General features: G+C 39.7%; 3 protein-coding genes across 6 annotated transcripts; all 3 read left to right on the top strand.

Annotated features, from left to right (window-relative positions):
- Positions 1 to 1,353: 1,353 nt before the first annotated feature.
- On the top strand, positions 1,354 to 2,860 carry gnrh2 (gonadotropin-releasing hormone 2). Its single transcript, XM_030420826.1, has 4 exons — positions 1,354 to 1,497; positions 2,097 to 2,242; positions 2,379 to 2,462; positions 2,621 to 2,860. Exons 2-4 carry the CDS (start codon positions 2,108 to 2,110, stop codon positions 2,657 to 2,659), a joined length of 258 nt encoding a protein of 85 aa, XP_030276686.1. The 5' UTR covers positions 1,354 to 1,497; positions 2,097 to 2,107; the 3' UTR covers positions 2,660 to 2,860.
- A 497-nt stretch (positions 2,861 to 3,357) lies between these two features.
- On the top strand, positions 3,358 to 11,709 carry zmat1 (zinc finger matrin-type 1). Of its 2 annotated transcripts, none has more exons than XM_030418480.1 (7): positions 3,358 to 3,527; positions 6,028 to 6,134; positions 6,242 to 6,325; positions 6,545 to 6,686; positions 6,774 to 7,052; positions 7,805 to 7,895; positions 8,112 to 11,709. In XM_030418480.1, exons 1-7 carry the CDS (start codon positions 3,374 to 3,376, stop codon positions 9,085 to 9,087), a joined length of 1,833 nt encoding a protein of 610 aa, XP_030274340.1. In that variant the 5' UTR covers positions 3,358 to 3,373; the 3' UTR covers positions 9,088 to 11,709. The 2 variants fall into 2 exon arrangements, with proteins under 2 accessions (XP_030274340.1, XP_030274341.1); XM_030418481.1 differs by having other exon boundaries at positions 6,545 to 6,680; positions 8,112 to 9,087.
- A 1,308-nt stretch (positions 11,710 to 13,017) lies between these two features.
- Positions 13,018 to 18,656, top strand: cd8b (cd8 beta). 3 transcript variants are annotated; one of them, XM_030419099.1, is made up of 7 exons: positions 13,018 to 13,182; positions 14,471 to 14,830; positions 16,502 to 16,582; positions 16,863 to 16,952; positions 17,680 to 17,713; positions 17,833 to 17,881; positions 18,078 to 18,656. In XM_030419099.1, the coding sequence occupies exons 1-6, from the start codon at positions 13,128 to 13,130 to the stop codon at positions 17,849 to 17,851; spliced, it is 639 nt and encodes a 212-aa protein (XP_030274959.1). In that variant the 5' UTR covers positions 13,018 to 13,127; the 3' UTR covers positions 17,852 to 17,881; positions 18,078 to 18,656. The 3 variants fall into 3 exon arrangements, with proteins under 3 accessions (XP_030274959.1, XP_030274958.1, XP_030274957.1); XM_030419098.1 differs by having other exon boundaries at positions 18,056 to 18,656; XM_030419097.1 differs by having other exon boundaries at positions 17,833 to 18,656.
- Positions 18,657 to 19,466: the final 810 nt, after the last annotated feature.

Here is a 19,466-nt window from a genome sequence, read left to right as displayed (position 1 = left end):
GTCACTGGAGGACCCCACTGTAGTGGAAAAGAATAACAGTGTAGGATTGAGTCTTCATTTGCAAAGTGAAGAAACTGACAGAACTGAGCATTCGAAGCAGGAAGGGTTGAAGGAAAGAATGCATATAGGGAAATGTAGGATCCAGTGATGTTGGAGCTTGACTGGTACTCATAGTCCGAGCAACTTGAAAGTGCAATGGTAAATTGCTGGAGTGTCCCTTTAATATGGAATGATTTAGGATCCAGAAAAGCTTGGATCAACGGTTCCTTGCATGAATTGTTACACAAATTAGTAATAAAATGTCCTCTTGTCACATGCGATCAGTAGATGTCTGTGTTGAGCAAATCAGAAAAGGGGATAAGTTCAGCATGCAAACCAGCACGAGGTTCACACAACAGTGAAAACAGTTCAGAAGCTTGAAGAATTCCAGGGAATGTTTTTGCATTTCAACAACATAAAATCAGTTAAGCTGAATTTATTATTATTAACATGGTTTTACGAGCAGTTTGCATCTCTTAAATATGTGTTTGTAAATGTCTACTGACAGACTTCTGTTCAGGTAATCGCTCTTGTTCCAGGTGGGTCTGGGAGCAGGGAGCAGGAGTCATCAGTGACGCATCTCGCTTCGACCAATCCCTGGCCTGCACCCAACAGCCGTAAGCTGCTGGTCAAACTAAGTCAACGGCAGCACGTCACACTGTCGGTCACTTCTTCAGTATGAACTGGTTCTCTGAGAAGGAAATACCTTCCCTCCACTAATTGAGAAGGTGTTTGTTCCCCTTGTCATCTGTGTTTCCTCTGACTGAAGGGTCGTCGGGGTCAGAGGGAGGATGTGTGACGGGTCACTGTGGTCGTAACAGGTGCAAGAGTAGAGGAAATGGGGACTATTGAGTTTTACCTTCTGACGAGGGCCTGCTGTTTGATCTGAGAAAAACAAATAGATATTATTAGTGAAAGATAATTGTTGGTGAGGCCCTGGCTATAGATAATGTCTGCAGTGTGGAGCACTTTAATACATTCCCAATTTTCACATGTTTTCTTAAGTCTGTATGTGCAGAGAAGAAAAAGTATAAGTGACTGAAACTATCATTAATTTTTTAACAGAATGACTTAAATCTGTTGCACAGCCAGAGTGACAGTATTTAGAAGTCCATCCCAGGGGTGTCAGCGCTGTTTGCAGGTGATAATTGGTATTGGCTGTGTCCTCTGGACCTTTCCTCCCAAGGGACTGTTCAATTTTCCACTGGGAATAGAGAGACCAGAGGGGTCAGCGATGGGCGGGGCGGGTAGGGAATTATAATGTAAATGCTTGTTGGAGGGGGGCCTTTAGACTGGTACATATATTGAAGAGGAGGAGGAAGAGGCTGAAGAAAATCTCAACAGTGATAAACGTGTGATCCTGTGAGATACTTTGAGCGACTGAAGGACAAGCAGTGGGAGCTTCTGGCAGGACCCCTGGACAGGTGCAGAGACAAAGTTGTGGGAATTGCGAACAAGGTGAGGACACTAAAGTCTACTTCTTCATAGCTTTAATGCACTCTGTGTCTAAAATATACAGTGTTAATATCAGAATAAATTGATAGGGAGTCTTTATTTTTACTGTAAAGGTGTTCTAATGTCTGCCAATTATTTTGGCCTGACATGTGACATATCACAGCAGGACATATGGGAAAACAGTCCATGTAAACGGCAGTATACGATGAAGTATGTCCCATTAAACAGTGTGGTTTTAAATGAGATAACGTGTTATCTCCAGCTGGTTGATGGCAGGCAAGCATTTCCTGTTTTACACAACAATCAAATTAGGAAAAATGAAAAAAAAATATGTATTATCAAAATTTAAGAAAATTAACAGTTGAAATATAAAAACTCATTGCATTACTGCGTCTTAGTCTGTGTGTCTTGAATTTGTCTTTTGGATTTTTATTACAGGAAAGGCAAATCAAGAATGCGTTTTAAAATCTGCAGAACAGCTGAAAGAAACCTCAACTTAAACACTTTCAAATTTGCTTAGAATGACCAAATCCAATTCAAAATGATGAATGTTAATAGCATGTTATAATCAGAGCCGACTGAGTGTCCATCTTTGCCTGTAGGTGGGAATATCATGTGTGTATCTCGGCTGGTTTTGCTGCTCGGGCTGCTTCTATGTGTGGGGGCTCAGCTGTCCAACGGCCAGCACTGGTCCCACGGTTGGTACCCCGGAGGCAAGAGGGAACTGGACTCTTTTGGCACATCAGAGGTCAGGATCGGTGTGTGTGTGTGTATGTGTGTGTGCGTAGTTTTCTCATTAACTGAGCATTTCCTGTTGAGAATGAAGATTTTCTTCCCCGCTTTGCTCTTCTCTCGTATTCCAAATCTCCCTCTCCGTCTCTCAGATTTCAGAGGAGATTAAGCTGTGTGAGGCAGGGGAATGCAGCTACTTGAGACCCCAGAGGAGGAGTGTGCTGAGGAATATCTTTGTAAGTGCACAAACTCTATCCTATTCACCCTGTTGAAATAATGCCCCAAAACATCTCTATACAATGAACACAACCAAAAGAAAGTTGTGTTATAGCAGCACTTTAGTGTTTTGAGTAAAGTGTGTCTGACTCTCATGTGGCTGTCTCACCCTTCACAGTTGGATGCTTTAGCAAGAGAGCTCCAGAAGAGGAAGTGACAGCTTTTCACTTCCAGCTGCTTTTCTATCTATAGTGACTCTCCTCTTCTTCACTATCCTGGTCTTGTTGTGGAACAATTTCATGTTGATCCTGTGGTTTTGACTATTTGTTACATTTGTCAGTAAATGTGTTTTCCAGTGTTACATGGACTTCCCCCAGTGTAACAATGTCCCACAATAAAATATCTATTTTGATATTAACCTTTTTCATTTCTGGTGTTGTCTGTTGAGCACAAGCAGGCCCTAAATGTCACGTAGGAAAGTAGGCAAACTGAATTAAATCAAATTCATGATGGCTTGATACCATTTAGCTGCTCAGGGTCCTGGTGTTGTGCGTGGTGGCTTGCTGTCATGGCTTACTGGGGGCGCTTGAATAGAACAAATACAAAGGTTTAATGACAAAAACTCAAATAAAGTACAACAAAGACAAGGACATGGAATGTGTTGTTTTATTTGTCTTTTAAAAAACATGATAACCTCAGAAATGTACAAAAGCGAATTTCCCAATGTGCCATAATTTAAGAAAAGAGGTTTGGAATACAGTTTATGAAATGATTTATTATTATTTTTTTTTAATATATGTTAATATGCTGAGTCTGATTCAAACACATTGTCGTCAGAGGTCTAGGACATTAACAAGTTATTTGGAGGATTTTCCCTCAAAGTCAAACGCCCTTAGTACTACGACTCCACTGCGCATGCGATGAACAGCTAATGTTAGGGAAAAAGATGGACGACAGGAGTGTCTGTACTCCGCTGCTTGCGGAGTCAGACGCTCAACATAACACTACTAGTACCCCTCACGCGGCTTCTGTCCCAGATGCTGACAAAGTAATAAACACTAAAATAGATAGTACCCAGGTTGAAGGTGAGTTTTGTCTAGAACATGCAAATTCAGCCGTCCTACATTCCGAGCCAACGTTAGCTTTTTAGCTAACTGGCTAGCCAGCTCAACAGTCGAGTGAGCTAGCTAGCTCCTTGGCTAAGAACTCGATGTCAACTGTCTAAAATTAGCTGTAACGTTAGGAGCTCAATATTTTATACCGCTCCGTGGTTACATGACTCGTTGAAGATATCGCCCACTGAAATAGCCTTTAAATCCTTACTCCAGCCTTATAGCGAAACCATGCAAAGTTAAAAGGCTGCCCGTTTTCCCAGTTCCGGAAGTGGGTTAGCAGCTGCTAACGTTGGTGGTTGTGCGAGCTAAGTTATCGGTAGTGTCTGCAAACTCAGTCCCCAGCCCAGGCAGCCTGTTGACCACTCAGACTAGCAACATACCAGTGGTCAGTGTTAGCTGGTAAGGCAGCTAACATTCTCTGGAAACGTAGGCCATGAAAAAAGTTTGTACCATTCAGTGAGTGACATTAATTTGATCCTCTTAATGGAAATAGATGGAAGTGGACTGCAATATAATGAAGCAATACACACGCTAGTCAAAAGAGTATTCTTATGTTGGTAATGAACTCAGACTTCAGATGAAGTGTCAATCAGTCCAAAGTTTTAAAATGCTCACCTGTCCCTCACTTGGTAGCCCCGCTCACCGGTAGAATAAAACTATTTTGTATTATTAATTTATTTTCTCTTATGCAAACATTGTTCACATACTTTGAGATACAGTACCTGCAGTCTCTGTTTTCTTAACTGCTACTGTGATTATCACTTGGTAAGTACAATATTTGAAGTGTATTCGCAGACATGGAAATTGTGGGCAGTATCTATCAAAGTGTTTATATATGACTTTTCTCATGACAGTCCTTAGTTTATTAGAGCTGTACACATTATTTTTACACAGATGCAGAGGAAAATGCTTTCAGTGTGCAATTGTTTTATTACATTGAAGAATTTGGAAAGTTCTGCCAGCACATAGTCTGCTTTTCCGCTTTTTGGGGCTGAAAATGGTCATTTGCAGAACTGATTAATACAGCAGTAATTTTTGGACCATTGGTCCATGACAATTGATCATCATAAACATAAATATTGATTGTACAACTATACTGAATGTACATTTGCAGGAAAAGCCAGCACACCTTTGCCATTGACTCACTGTAATCAACAATAATTTGTTACTCAGAAAATTGATATCAGGCCATTCTTTTATAAACAGTGATCTGTAATTTATTTGTCCATTGACTAATTTACTTATCATTTCAATGCTAGTTACACATTTTCAGTCTCGGTCATCACCAGCCATAAAAAAAGCCATATTTGTCAGTCATGTTTAGCTTAACATACTGTTAATACTGTATACTGTGTTAGGGCAGCCAGCGCAGATGCAAACAAATTCATTCTCACAGTAATTCTTCAGTTTCTATCTATTGATGGCTATTATTGATGTCGGATAGATTAATAGGATTAAACTTTTATACCTGCTTCTTCACAGTTTTGCAAAAGTGGCCACACTCAAAACCAACTCTTTGCCAATAGTTGAGCTATCATGAATATTATTCATTGACAATGATGTTGCCAGATATTACAAATGTTTGAGTGATAAAATACATATGTTTTATGTAAAAATAAGCAGAGCACACTACATTTTATTGATGTTATCATAGGAACTTTGCTGAACCTTTGTAGTGATAATTGAATATGAATGTATGCAGTCAAGCATTAAACCATGATTATTATTGTTTTTACATGGTAGCACTATAAGATGCAAGTGCTCAGATTTATTGCTGATTATTACTTAGAGAGGTTGACTTAAAGTCACTGTGACTTAAGTAGCAATTTGCAGCAATGAAGACACGTTGTGAAATGTAATGATGAAAGGACTTCCTCGTTTAGTGCTGCCCCAAAGAATCCTTTATATAATAACAGATTTTGTATGCATCCACACACATTATGCAGTAAACAATGTCTTGTTGTAAATAGAGTCTGAAAAGGGTGGATACATCTTAAATAAGTGTGGAATTCAGTAAAATGTGTAAATTTCCTCTTACACTAACTACTGCATTCTCCATCATACAGGAGGAAGTTGTTATAACAGTCTGTATTCCACTGTTTTTCCTCACTTTGTCGTATGCCTTGCAGACTTCCTTGTCTACAAAAACAAAACTGTTTTGAATGTCGGATGAGGCCTCGATCGCACTAAATATAACTAATGAAAGTTATACAATGTAGTTCTTATTTTTAAAGATTCTAATTTCTAACACATTTTTTTTTTTTTTTTTTTTAATCTTTTTTGCCAATATTTACACCAGTGTTCAGAGAGCAACTGTCACATTTTAGTTGAGGTCTTGCATAGAGCTATGTTGTATTGATGTACTGTAATGTTTTACTAGCTTGTTTCTTGTTCATTCATAAAATAATCGTCCACTGAATTAATTGACTGTGGCTTGATCGTCGTGGTGACAGTATATTGTGCCACACAGGAGACGAGAGTGAAGAGGAGCTGCTTAAGGGTCTCCTTACAGACGACTACTGTCATGTGTGTGAGGCTGTGCTGCTCTTCGAATCTCAGCGGCTGTCCCACTACGAGGTGAGTGCTACTTTCTAGGACTTCCTAATGAGACTGAAATACAGTATTATTAACCTCAGAAGGTCAAAGCCTGTGTAACAGTGTCTCCCATATCTCCCCCACTGAAGGGAAAGAAACATGCTCAAAAACTCCGGGTGTACCTGCAGGCGAGGAGAGCAGAGAAGATGGACGGAGAGTCCACAGGACCTCAGGTTAGAGCTCATCTAGAGATTTTACTCTCTACACATTTAGGTACAATGTTGATCTGTGATGTTGAACACTGTGTCTCATAGCTTTAGTTCTCTAATGATATCAACAGTAGAATATGATCACATGAGACACATCTTTCTTCTTCTTTATTTATTTTCAATTTACATACTACGTAAGGAAGCATTTATCTGTTTCTTGATAAGTCAATCTGTTTTTTGCAGAGGACTATGATGACTGATAGGGACCGTTTCTGTGAGCTGTGTAACATGGTGTTTAGTTCCCCAGTGGTGGCAAAGTCACACTATGAGGGCAAAGTCCATTTTAAAAATCTCCGTAAACAAGGTCTCCAGCCACCAGGCAAGTGTGGGTTTGATTAAACCATCTGCTCAATTTGTTTAAGTTTTTATGGTCACATACAATTTGACTTAAATTGATAATTTCTCATTGCAGTTGTAGGATCCACAGAGGTGCATAATTCACCAAGTCTGAGTCAGGATCCTGATACCATTGAACAGAAATCAGCCCCAGAGGGTGCTATGGACCCAACAGGCACAACAACTGCCCCCAGCACAGAGGTTGATCTGAACGACCCTAACAAATACTGTGCCCTGTGTGCTGCTTCCTTCAACAATCCCCAAATGGCTGTGCAGCACTACAATGGACGCAAACACCAGAGGAATCAGACCAGACAGGATCTGCTCAAAGAACTGGGGGACGATGCCCAACAAGGTAACACGTGGTCCTGCCTCTCAGCGAAGCAGTGTATTACAAAGGCCATCAGACCCTGCAGGAACTATATTAAAATTAATATTATAATTATAAGTAATTTAATATATAAGTTTCACATTAGGATATCAAGTGTATTTAAAGAGGCAGTTTTTTGCGCAGTAAGTTATGTTGTTGAGGCCCATTTCTACTTTGTAAGAGACTGTTTTATGTCAGTGTCCTTTAATCCATATGAGATGCAAGGTGTCAGATATAATCACTAGAAGCTGGCAGTAGCCAGATACTAACACTTATATGATCAAAAGAAAAAGAAATCCCTCTTACATTTGAAACGGAAAGTCCTTCAGCTGTGAAGAGTTCATCCCATCAAGGTAGCAGGATGGTAGGAGATGAGCAGTTAGGTGTTGGTATTCTAGCCCTCTGACGCTAAACTGCTGCTGACAAGAGGCAGTTAGTCTGACTGGTAATAAAGTATAAAAACATGGCAGATTTTCACTTAGTTAGCCACTGTTTGCAGTTACACAGATACTAACCTGAGGACTCGTGACATTAATTCTTAGTTCTGAAGACTTCGAGACCATCAAATGCAAACCAATTTTAAAAAGATATTATTATTTTAATGTGAGGTAGACACTCGAACAATATTAGGTAGAAGGCAAAGTAAGCTGTATATCTGAGTGCTTATAAACTATCTTTTGATAATTTGTGCTGTCTCTTCCTTCTTTCCCATCTCACCCACCTTCTGTTGACTACAGCCAACTCCCTAATGTGTCAGATGTGTAGTTTGCAATTTAATTCTGTGGAGATGTACCAGGCCCACATGCAGGGAAACAAACACCAGATTAGGTAAGATCAACACAACGTGGCGACTGTCATTGTGTCGTAATTTATACTGCACTAAAAATGTAATCTCTTCAATCGCTTCAATTTCTTAAAGCTCAGATGGATATGATCACCTGACATCTATGTTGCTTTGTGCTGCTTTTGGCTCATGTTTTAGTTTTCAGCCGCACACACGAATTGTAATAGTGACATAATTCCTATTGACATGTTCTTGACCAGGGAGAAGAAGGTCATCAACCTGTGCAAAACCCAGCAGAAAGCCTACAATACATTTGCAGATGAACTGTCAGATTACATTCAGATTCAGAAGGCTCGTGGAATCGCCCCCAAGAGCGGCCAAGTCCTCCCTCCAGGTGAAGCACAAAAGGAGGATAAGGAAGATGATGAAGAGGAGGAAGTAATAAACAAGGCGGATATCATAGAGCTGAACAAACCTGTGTCCAACTTTCCTCCCGCCTCTAACCCTCATCATCATTCCCATCTTGGCTGTTACAACCCGGTTGAAAGGTGGCGTCCCCCATATCAGGCCCCTCCCTGGCCACCCCATGGCTTTGATTACAGCTGCCCTCCTCCGGTCCTTCCAGGCTCAGTCTCCCCAGTGTTCACTAATCAACCCATAAAGAGACGGAGGGGCAGAAAACAGTCAAGCTCCTCCTCGTATACCGCCACATCATCCAACTCCTCTTCGTATTCCTCCTATAGCAGTAGCACAAGTGACAATGATGACACAGAATACAGGCGCAGAGAAAAAAGGAGGAGGATTAGAAGATCAAGGAGGGAGAGAGACAAGAGGACAAGAGATGAGGACATAGACAAAGAGGAGAAGAGGAGAAAGAGATGGAGAGGGGAAAGAGATAAGGAGTCAGATGAGAGGAGAAGAAGGGAATCTGGAGAGTCGGAGGAAGAGAGGAGGCGAAAAAAGCAGAAAAATCATGGCAAGAAAAGAAGAAGAGATAAGAAATCCAAAGAGCAGGACTTGGAGGCAGTAGGAGGGGAAACTGTGATGGACAAGGTAATGCCAGAAGATACGATGGACAATAGAAAAGAGACTGAAGTGAATCTTGAGCAGAGGGGTGGTGGTCAGGATGGGCCAGCTAAACCCAAGTACAGAAAAGAGAAGAAGAAAACGAAAGAGAGAGCAGACACCAGGACAGAAGAGGAGAAGCTGTGGGATGACTCCATTCTGGGCTGTTAAACTCAAAAGGCCCTTTCTAACTCTGTCTTTTGAACTGCAGGCGTTAAGAGAAGACATGACATCATGAGCATGACATGGAGAAACGCTTGAAAAACTGTTTACATAAAAGTGATCTTAATAGCTGTTTCTACTGTCTGCTCTGATAGCCCTAAAGTGTTGTTCTCCACAGCTGTGCTAGCTGGCTAGCCACGTGTAGTCAGTTCGTGTCTGTAAGGAATGAATGGAATCCTTTTATTTCAGTGTGTTTGGAGGGGTTTCTAACATGCATCCACAGTTGTAATAGCTTTATTTTTCACTATGACACTTAATATGTTTTTGGTTTAATTGATTTGCACACTGTTATAATGGTTCGCTGTAAATGTATGTTTTGAAATTATCAGGAAGTCATCTCGACCTCTTAACACATTAATAAGTTAAATTATGTTTGATTATGTGTCTGTGCTTCTGGCAAGGATTTGATAGGTTGTGATCCCTACAGCAGCCTGAGGTTGGCGCTATTTAGCTTCAATCAGAGCATCTAAATAAAAGCACATAGATGGTAGAAGCTTAGTCCTTCCATTTCTTTTGAAGCTCTGTGTGCTTTTACTCAGGCACAGACTGAAAGAAGGCTGCTAGAGATGTAGAGAGGTAAAGTCATGTTGTACACATTGAAATGATGAAAATGCACCAAATTCTGTGCCTTTTGCACACACTGCATCCAAACTATTTTATAAAAGCAGCAACGTGTTGAGACATCGCCCCAGTCTACTGTGCATTGTCTGCATTTGCATCCACATCCAAACAGCACATGAAGTGTTTGGGGTCAGACAGGTGCAGATCAAGATCGAATGAGGACAGCTCTTCAAAAACACTTCAAATTCAGATGTAGTGTGTGATGACTTGAACACAGGCAGCATATGTAGGGTAATGTAAAGGTGACTGAAAAGAGGCTATATAAACTTCCCCTTTGACTCATTAAGAGCCACTCAAAACAGGATAAATGTTTGAAATAGGTCCTTAATAGTCTTTATTGGCATAACATAGTCTAAATACCTCGACTGGAGGAGCCTCTGTTTGCTCTTGTTCGATGAGCTAGCTGGTACAGTTGTAAGAATTATGACAATGGGCGAGTTTGACTACAGACACTGTGGACCCTGAAAGCAGACTTAAGTGGTGGTCTAACTATTTACACTACTCTTGATACAGGTGCCATTAAAAAAACTTGGCAAAACATGATCAAACTGGTCTAGAGATGTAATATTTTCAAAAGAAAGTTGTGTTTTCCTACATGACTTTTTTTATGTGTAGCATATGGACCATCATCTTTTAAGTTTGGCTGATTGCTGTATGTCAGATATCGAGTGGCATTAGGATACTGGGCTCTGAATGACCCACATTGTATGGCTGTTGGGTTAGGGTAACTCTAACCCCAGAACAGGGTATCACAACATTCAAACCAAACTAGTGTTGTAAATCCCCAAAAATTATAAAAACAGCCTGCTAGTAGGTTTTAGAGCTAAATAATTACTGAAAAGACTGAGATGCCATCTTGATTACAGTTTGAGATACCAGTTTTTAGAGCAAAGTAAAAAGGTGAACAAGGGAAGTAATCCAAAAGTTGTTGTAGTCCGTTGCAGTCCTGCAAGGGCTGTAAGATGACTTTAAATGCAAACTTGTTTAAGGCACTGCTAATGAGAACCAAACCAACTTCTATATCTGCAACACATAGTAATACAGACGGCAAGTGTCTTTAAATATTAAACTGTCAGCAAACTCTTCTCAGCAGATGAGAAGAGGGAATTAAATGAGAGCTGAATTTCTTCGCCAGCGGCTTTTGATTTGAAGCGACGGCGCAGAGACCAACAAAGGCGTTACAGCTCAGCGATGTGTAAAGGGCGGCTCTGAAGCCCCCTGAGATCTCCTGTTTTCAAAGAATCCTGTGGTCTCGTTCCCTGCCTCGCTCGAGTCTACGACCCCCGTAGAAGTATACGGTGCCCACATCCTCTCACTTTTAAGACCCCCACCAGACCGTTCTACACTATAACCTTTCATGCACACACAAAACAAATCCAAAGACGAAATGATCCACAGACATCACTCGGATGATTTAAACACTCAGCAGTTTATCAGGAAAATTCTGAATTCTTGGGATACTGAGACATTTGAACAGCCGGTACTCATTGTAGAATGGGTGCAACACAAGTGCCAATGAGCTGGACATGTTACAGATAATGTGAAATAACGTTCTTAAAGTTAGGATTAAATGTAATATGTCAACTTCAAGTGAAGCTCAAGTGCTTTCCAACACAGCGTACCTCTGTAAGTCATTGCTGCTCATAAATAGCAGCATCACTGATTTATGGTAAGAGAATTCAGTGTATCATAGCCTTTAGTGTTTGGTATATCCACTGAATGCAACAAACCAAAAGTATTCAATGTGAAAGGTAGTACTTTAGTACTTACTTTAGTACATTGTTCCATCCTTGGAGATGTAAAGATGTGCTGTTTTTTGTATTATATAATAAATGATGTACCTTTGATTACTGGACTAATAATTGACACAACAAACAACCTGAAGACATCCCATGGAAATTCAATGGCAATTTTTTGTTTTTCTGAAAAGTGATTAAACAATCGTCAGAAGAAATTGTAAGTTGTGGAAATAATTGCAGCCTTTATTGACTAATTTCCAAAGTCAAGTGTTTCTAAAACTGAATCAGTTTGTGTTCTTCTTGGCTGTCGTGTCCGTAAGTGATGAAATTTTACCACGGGCCGATCATTTTGTAAGCAAAATGACACCGGTTTGCAACTTTTCATAGCTGTGGGTCAATTGATCAATTGATTTGTGCAGAGACAAATCTTCCATGTTATTGGAAAACTCAATGAAAGTTCATTTGATTTGTTCTTTTATCTAAGTTTTCATATGCTAAGAAATACATTTTCATAGTAATATCATAGTAAACTGGAGAGATTCAAACGGGGGTTTCTTTATCAATTGCACTGAAAAACTTATGAACATTCAGTTTGTTGAAATAATTAAGAAATGTATTCAGTATTTTCATAGAATGAATAAGTGTTTTATTTAATTTTGTAGTTTGTCATGCAAAAATCTCACTGCATTTTGTCGTTGTGCTTTCATCATGTGTGTCTTGATACACTGCACCCCGTACTTTATGCAAAGTTAAAGATGTACGTTATTTGAAAGACCTGATAAGCTGTATACAGATAGCAGTGATTACATAACAGTAACCTATAGCGTTGTGGATCAGGGTTTATATAACTTATCATTCATTTCCAGTTAATACTTTATGTCTAGTCTCCGTACAGCGGTATTCCCTCTCCGTGCTCTGCACTAAGGCATGAAGCTGCGTATGTAGGACTCTAGGTCGCTCTAGGTCGCGCACCTGGGCAGAGACCACAGCACTGCAAACTGCTGCTGTTTGAAAATCACTTTTTTTTTTTTATTGCTTGATATGTGGTATCACATCAGCTCTGACGAAGCATCACAATATGTTTTTCAGCTGTTTTTTATGATCATTTTATGTATGTCATGTACTGAACGTTATAAACTGCATCTTTCTCCTTTAACAACTGGCATCTTCGAAAAGAAAACACGCTCTATTTGTTTGGTATATACATTTTAAGCGAAGGCGTTCAAGACTGATTAGCATTTTTATGCCTTATATGGTCTGCGTTTCATAGATTATGTTTTATGCACATCTCAAATTAAGGTATTTGCTCAGCTGTGTGTGTGTGTGTGTGTGTGTGTGTGTGTGTGTGTGTGTGTGTGTGTGTGTGTATATACCTGTGTGTACGCGTGTGCGTGTACGTGTACGTGTGTGTGTATCTTGTGTGTAAGTCCCTTGGCTGGTACATGGCCCACTCTGATAGGCCCCTGTGTGTGTCACATTGGGGTGTTGCCTTGTATACTCGGGGCCCTGTCAGCTCAGTTCCTCCCATCACCTTTGAAGGATAGATAGCAGGAAAAGAAAGTATCAGCAACGTCCCGCAGCTACCATTCAAGATACATACGTGCGTACAAATACTGTTGACCAGACAAAATGATCCCGCTGCCACTGGCATGGACACTATTGACAGTATCTTTGTGGACACCAGGTAAGACCACCAGGTTTCTCTCTTGTTTTCATGTTGCCGTTAGCCTCCGGCATTCGTAACATCATAACTCACTCAGAGGCCTGGAGCGAGGGACTTGTTGTTGTCTACTTAGACTGATTATATGTCTGATGTTAAAGTTAACTTGTCTGCTGTCATCAGATAGTTCTTAACCATGGTCTGTGCTACAAGGTTGATTTGACTTAGACTTTCAACAAATGGGGTAGATTGTTTAAACAGACCAATTGCAATGCCGTTACTCTCAGCTCATTTGTCAAAACTGTGCTGGTCATTATTATTATTATATCTTAGAATTGTACAATTATACTGCTGTAAGTTATTGGTGCAATTATGCGATAACATCTTTATAATTTGTACAATCGGGGTACACGGTTAAAGTAATGATGAATAATGAGGGTAACAATACACTAGCCTGCCTGCTGGCGTTTGCGGTAGGTCTATATAAAAATAGATTTTATATTAACATTATTATATGATTATATATGATTATTCATATTGTACCTCTATTACAACATTTTTACTGCATTTTTTGTTTTTTTGCACTATTGCATAATTCATTGAATAAGGATGGAACTATTTCATGTATTCGTGAACGTCACACTGTTTGTTAATTTACATACACAGAAGAAAAGACTGACACACCAGTGAGCCTTAACCTTTCCACACTGGAAGTCTTTGAATTTCAGTTGATCTTTAGATATTTCGTAAGACTAGTGAATGTAACAGGTAGATGCCTCCCTACCTGACTCGAAAAGAGACAAAATAGGCACTGGAATGGATTCTAAAATTAGATGAAATAGCTCTTCCGATGAAGGCATCTCTTAAACATTGCATAAATCAGCCCCCTAAAATAGCAATGTCAAAATGGCACCTGAACAGGGTTTGAAAGAGGTAGAAAAGTTTCCTCATAGTTCATTTATTTTCTTGCGACACTTTAGGTGATAGTCCTAGTGTTTCTGTATCATGTTGCCAGTTACATTTGTACTTTTGTCTGTCTTGCTTGATGCACAGTCACTTGAATGTGCTTTTATGTTATGATAAGTCTTAATTTTGTTAAGCACAGGAGACTACACATGCATCGCTGCTTAATGCTTTTCATCAAACCCTTCTTAACACCAAATAATGGACAAGTCGGCCTGAGACATCGCTATATGGGTACAGGTGTTAGGCCTTGATTTCGTAGCCGCGTTTGAGCGCAACAGCGTTAACAATATATGACCCTAATCTACCATACTGTTTGTTGAAATCTCAAACATCCCTCTGTTTCCAGTCCTAGGTTCAAACCTGATCCTGCAACAAGAACCCCCCACCGTTCTTTATCCGAAGATCCTCAGTACAGAGTCTATTGAGTGTGACTGCGTTAACATCTCCTGTGAATATGTCTACTGGTTCCGAAGTCTTTCTGATCACAGTGAAGTACAGTTCCTTGGCAAATGGAACAACGCTGGCCGTTCTAATTATGGGAAGGGTGTGGATGAAGCACGATTCAAAGTGCACAGGAGGAACAGCATGTCCTTTGCGCTACGCATTATAAATGTGACAGAAAAGGACGCAGGGATATATTCTTGTGTTCTAAAGGACAAGAAAAACACCGAAATGTGGAAGACTGGAACTCTTCTCCAGCCGGGAGGTTTGTATGCTAAAAAACTCCAGTGCTTCACTTACAGCAGTGAAATAGCAGGTGTCTGTCAGAGTTTCAGTTCATCTTTACAAATTCAGGTGGCAGGTGACGGAGTAAATGTTTTAAGCACTATGTTCTGACCAAAAAACGAACTGTACAAGAGTTTGTTTGGACCACCTCTTCAACAAGGTCTCAGTCTGGTTGTTTTGGTCCACATTTGAGTGCGATTGGTGTGTTGCCCAAAAGCACCGCACCAAAGGGGGAAACGCTCCAGAGTTAGATTCAACAAAACTACACAAGGCAGGTATGAAAGTAACCCCAATTGCATTCAAAACTGCTTCATATAACACAATATATTAAAATGTGTTGTACAATAAAGATTGTGACCTAATAATATAATTATATGCCGGTGCGTACCATGTAACTGCGGCACCCCCAGTTTGAGTTCAGACTTGCACCCGCCGCCTCTCTTTTAAACAGTATAAACCTCCACTGTCTACTATCCCTGAAAAAAAATGTGTATCATAGTGATAAATTAAACATTTTTCTTCAAAGTTGTTAGTTCTGACCAAAATCCTCACTTCAGTCATCACGTAATTTGACTTACCAGGGTGCGGCAGTCTAATACAACCACACTGAGTTAGTGGACCCTCGATAGAACCTCAGTACCACGGCACAAATTTGATGTGTTGCTTTCGTTAAGAGATGTATACGTGTAGCAGGTAAACGTGATGATTATTGTAGTTTCGCTGTTTTGGGATTTTGTTTGGGCACATTCTTTTCACTGGCTTGTGGTGTCTGTCTACATGACTGACAATTAAATGTAGAGGAAATAGAATAAGAACTTTCCAGATCGTGAATAAAACAATACATAGTTAGAACAGGTAAGTGTAATCTATCTACGTAGAGCAGGACTGCCCAAAGTGGGGCTCATGGCCGAAAGCTGGCCGCCAGATATTTCTAGCGACATAAGCGAAATACAAATGAATACACAGGACATCATTATATGAATTGCTGTTCATGCAATTTTACCTATTGTGGGGTAAATTGTGCCTTAACAATGTAGGATCCCTAATTCATGATATTTGTTAGAATGTCTTTTTAATCTGAGTACAGCGGGCAAAGTGGTGCAGGAAACCAGTCAATTCGGGGAACTCAGGATCATTGTGCTACAGAAGCACAGAAGCAGGAGACAAGTGGGAGCAAATGACAGATTATTCAGGGATTTTCATGTATTTCTTAAAGTAAACATAGTATACATAGGAGAGAAAACAATTTAAAGGGGACCACCAGATTTTTTTTCCTATCTTGCCTCTTGGGGCTTCCATAAAGTTCCGTAAAGGTCGACTAATCAGTTTTAGTTTTGATCCTCCAAGGGAAAAGGTTAGGCACCCCTGATTGAGAGAGTTTATTCATCATTATGTGAATGTCACTGAGTTGAAATAGAGAAAAACTGCTGATTGGCCCATTGGCCAGGACTGGACTATAGAGTCACATGCTTATAAACCACATAATGTATTTGTCAAGAGAATTTGCTGATAAGGTCCTAATCAAAGTCATTTTTTATGATGGATAAAAATGTCAAAATAGGGAGGGGTCAAGAACTGCTGGATTCTCCTTTAATATCTTCTTAAAAAATCTTGACATTCTTGTTAGATATCACTTGTCTTTATCTTACAGCGATCCCTCCAACCTTACCTCCAAAGATAGTAACTAAACGACGACCATCCCCCTGCCGCTGCACTAAGAATTCTAAACAAGGTGAGTATTTATGTTTTTTCCAGTAAAGGAAATAATCACTGATGTTTGTGGCAGTGTGTAATAATATTTATGATTCTCCTTACAAATGTACTGTATCTTTATGTATGTTCCAGGACGTATAAACCCTTCCGGGGGTTTGGGAATGAATTGTAACTGGGTTTAAATCTTGCGCATTGTACCAGATTGAGATGATGTAAATGCAACAGAGGAAGCTGTTTTTGTACGGACAATGAAAAACCAGGTCAAACTCAGTACTGTATATGTTGTGTGTCATCTCCAGATGGCTGCGGCTCCCTGATTCTGTGGCCACTGGTTGGACTTATTGCTGCCCTGGCTGTAGCTCTCATCTGCACGCTGTACTACTTCAGCCGTGAGTATTCGTGAAGTTTAATGTGCTAAATAGTGTTAAATCTGGTGGGGAAAAGCACCCATTTTCTGGAGAAAGCAGCGCCACACATAATGTTCACATATGGTTATCAAGTACAACCCTGATTCAAAAAAGTCAGGGGGCTCTATCAAACATACAAATATAACAGAATGTGAGCATTTGGTTATCCTTTGTGGGTATACTCCCTTGAAAACAGTACAGAGAGAATATATTCCATGTTTTACCTCATCAACTTCATAGATTTTTGTGAATGTTACTTCTGAATTTGATGGCAGCAAGCTTCAAGTCGGGACAGGCACAACAAATGATTGGAGAACTTTTGTAATGTAAAAAAAAAGAACATTTTTGGAACATTCCACAGGTAATCAGGTTATTTGGTAGCAGGAGATAATATCATGATTGGGTATTAAAAGGCCATCCTCGAAAGTCTTGCTCAGAAACAAGGATGAGGCGAGGTTCACCACTTTGTGAAGCACGATCGTACCATGATATTCCTACATGGGCTCAGAAACACTTAGTAAAATCGTGTTGGGTAAACACAATTGTTTGCAATCGATTCCTTTCTGTCTTTATTTGGTTTAAGAAAGTGGCACAACTTTTTTTGGTATCAGGGCTGTACTCGAACAGGGTTAGGGTTAAAAATGTATGTATAAGCATGCACTGTCCTTCTAAACTGTTTTCTTTTGTTTGTACATGTTCCTGCTATCAGGGCTACCCAAAAAATGTCGGCACCACTTTGTGAAGTAAGTAGAGAGCTGCAAATAGTAAAAACTTTACATTCCATGTTTAATTTTGCTTCTGTATCCATATATACTGTTATTGTATGATACTTACATCTATATGTTTTGTTTTCTCTTATAAGGAAGAGACGGATGACCTAAATCACAGCATGGACAGCTCCTGTGCTCAAAGTATGTGCCTGTTGTGTCATTTTGCATATCCATAAATAGAAACCTTACGTGTATGTGTGATATTAATCACCAAACAAAATGTGCGCAAACCAGACAACCAGTCTTTTATGCTGTATGAATATTTAAAATCTTTCATACACACTTACACACTAACACTCACTTCTGTGACTGCAGTGGTTGAAATTTTTTTCTCCAGCCAACATCTGGTCAACAATGAAGGAGGCGATTCACCCTGAAGACCCGCTGTGCTAACAATACATCATGTTTATTTACAGCAAATTGTGCACTCTTTCATGAGTTTCAACAGCTTTAAACATGTAAACTTATTGTGATACGTGACTGTTTTTTGTTACATACTGTATATTACAAGACAGCTCCAGAGCTCCATCAACTGCAGTTCTAATCTCTGTGCTGTAACTTTTCTTCTGTAATGTATATGTTTGTTTTTTCTGTGTCAATAATCATTATGCAGATGACATTATCATTTATCTTTGAGCTTTTTTGAATTCAGTAGGTTTGATATCTCTAGCTTTGGATTTTAGATTATTTATTACATTTGGACAAAGGGCAGTATTTTTCCTCAAAGCAAAAATGATTTTATTTACAAACTACAGAATGCACGTGGGCCACAAAACACCGGAATTGAAATTAGGTATTTTCCCATCTGCTCATCGGTGATTTCTGTATTTATTAGTGTTCTTGTGTTTCACAGCATTTTTAAGACACATTCATCTTAACGAAAACAGCTCTGTCAAGTGGATCTTTATGCATCATTCTGTTGTATCAATAAAATTGTATATTTCTAATCATTTAAACTGGTGACTCTGTCCTTTTCATAGATGGTTAACTGTCTGCATTTTCTGTCATTAACCACATATTTGAACACATTTTTTCCTTTTCTTTTTTTTCAATCTTCTTCTTTCAACAGTCCAGTTAAACACGAATGAAGACACTTGTGTGTTGTTGCTCAAGGGCACTTTTACAACAGCAGGAATAATATAAGTGTAACTAAGAGGCCAATCACTGTATGTGTCTGCAATGATCCTGCAGTCAACTAAGAAATCCTGCGTTTCAGAGCATTTTTATTGTTCTGTTGCACATCTAAAAGAGTTCTTTGCATGTATGTGGAAGAGAAAGAGAGGTTTAGGAGTGGGTGTTGTACATCCATTGTCAATATTGAGTTTGGCGGAAGTTGAGTAGGTGAGTGACAGGGTTCGGTTTCTTCCTTTTCCTTTGATGCGTACACTTACATCACATTCAGTTTCTGTTGAACTGCCTACAGTATGTATCAACGAGCTTTATTGTTAAAAACCAAAAGTACGGGTGACACAGTGTATATTTCTTGCTCTCTTTCTCACTCTCTTATTATCTCCTTCTCTCTCTCATTAGCTCTCTCTCTCTCACACACACACACACACACACACACACAATCAACACTTCAACAACACACATGAACACCTGTGCGATTGAGTGTGAAGTTACACTGAGTTGGTGGTTGTTCAGGTCTCAGGGAGCGTGCGCGACCCTTTCCTGTGTGCTTTGGAGAGAGGAGAGAAAGAGCTGTGTTTACTGAGATGCTATCGCT

Source organism: Sparus aurata, chromosome 6 (genome assembly GCF_900880675.1).
Source record: "Sparus aurata chromosome 6, fSpaAur1.1, whole genome shotgun sequence".
NCBI classification, from domain to species: Eukaryota; Metazoa; Chordata; class Actinopteri; order Spariformes; family Sparidae; genus Sparus; species Sparus aurata.
The sequence above is the reverse complement of the archived record's forward strand: the minus strand, read 5'-3'. Positions and strand labels throughout refer to the sequence as shown.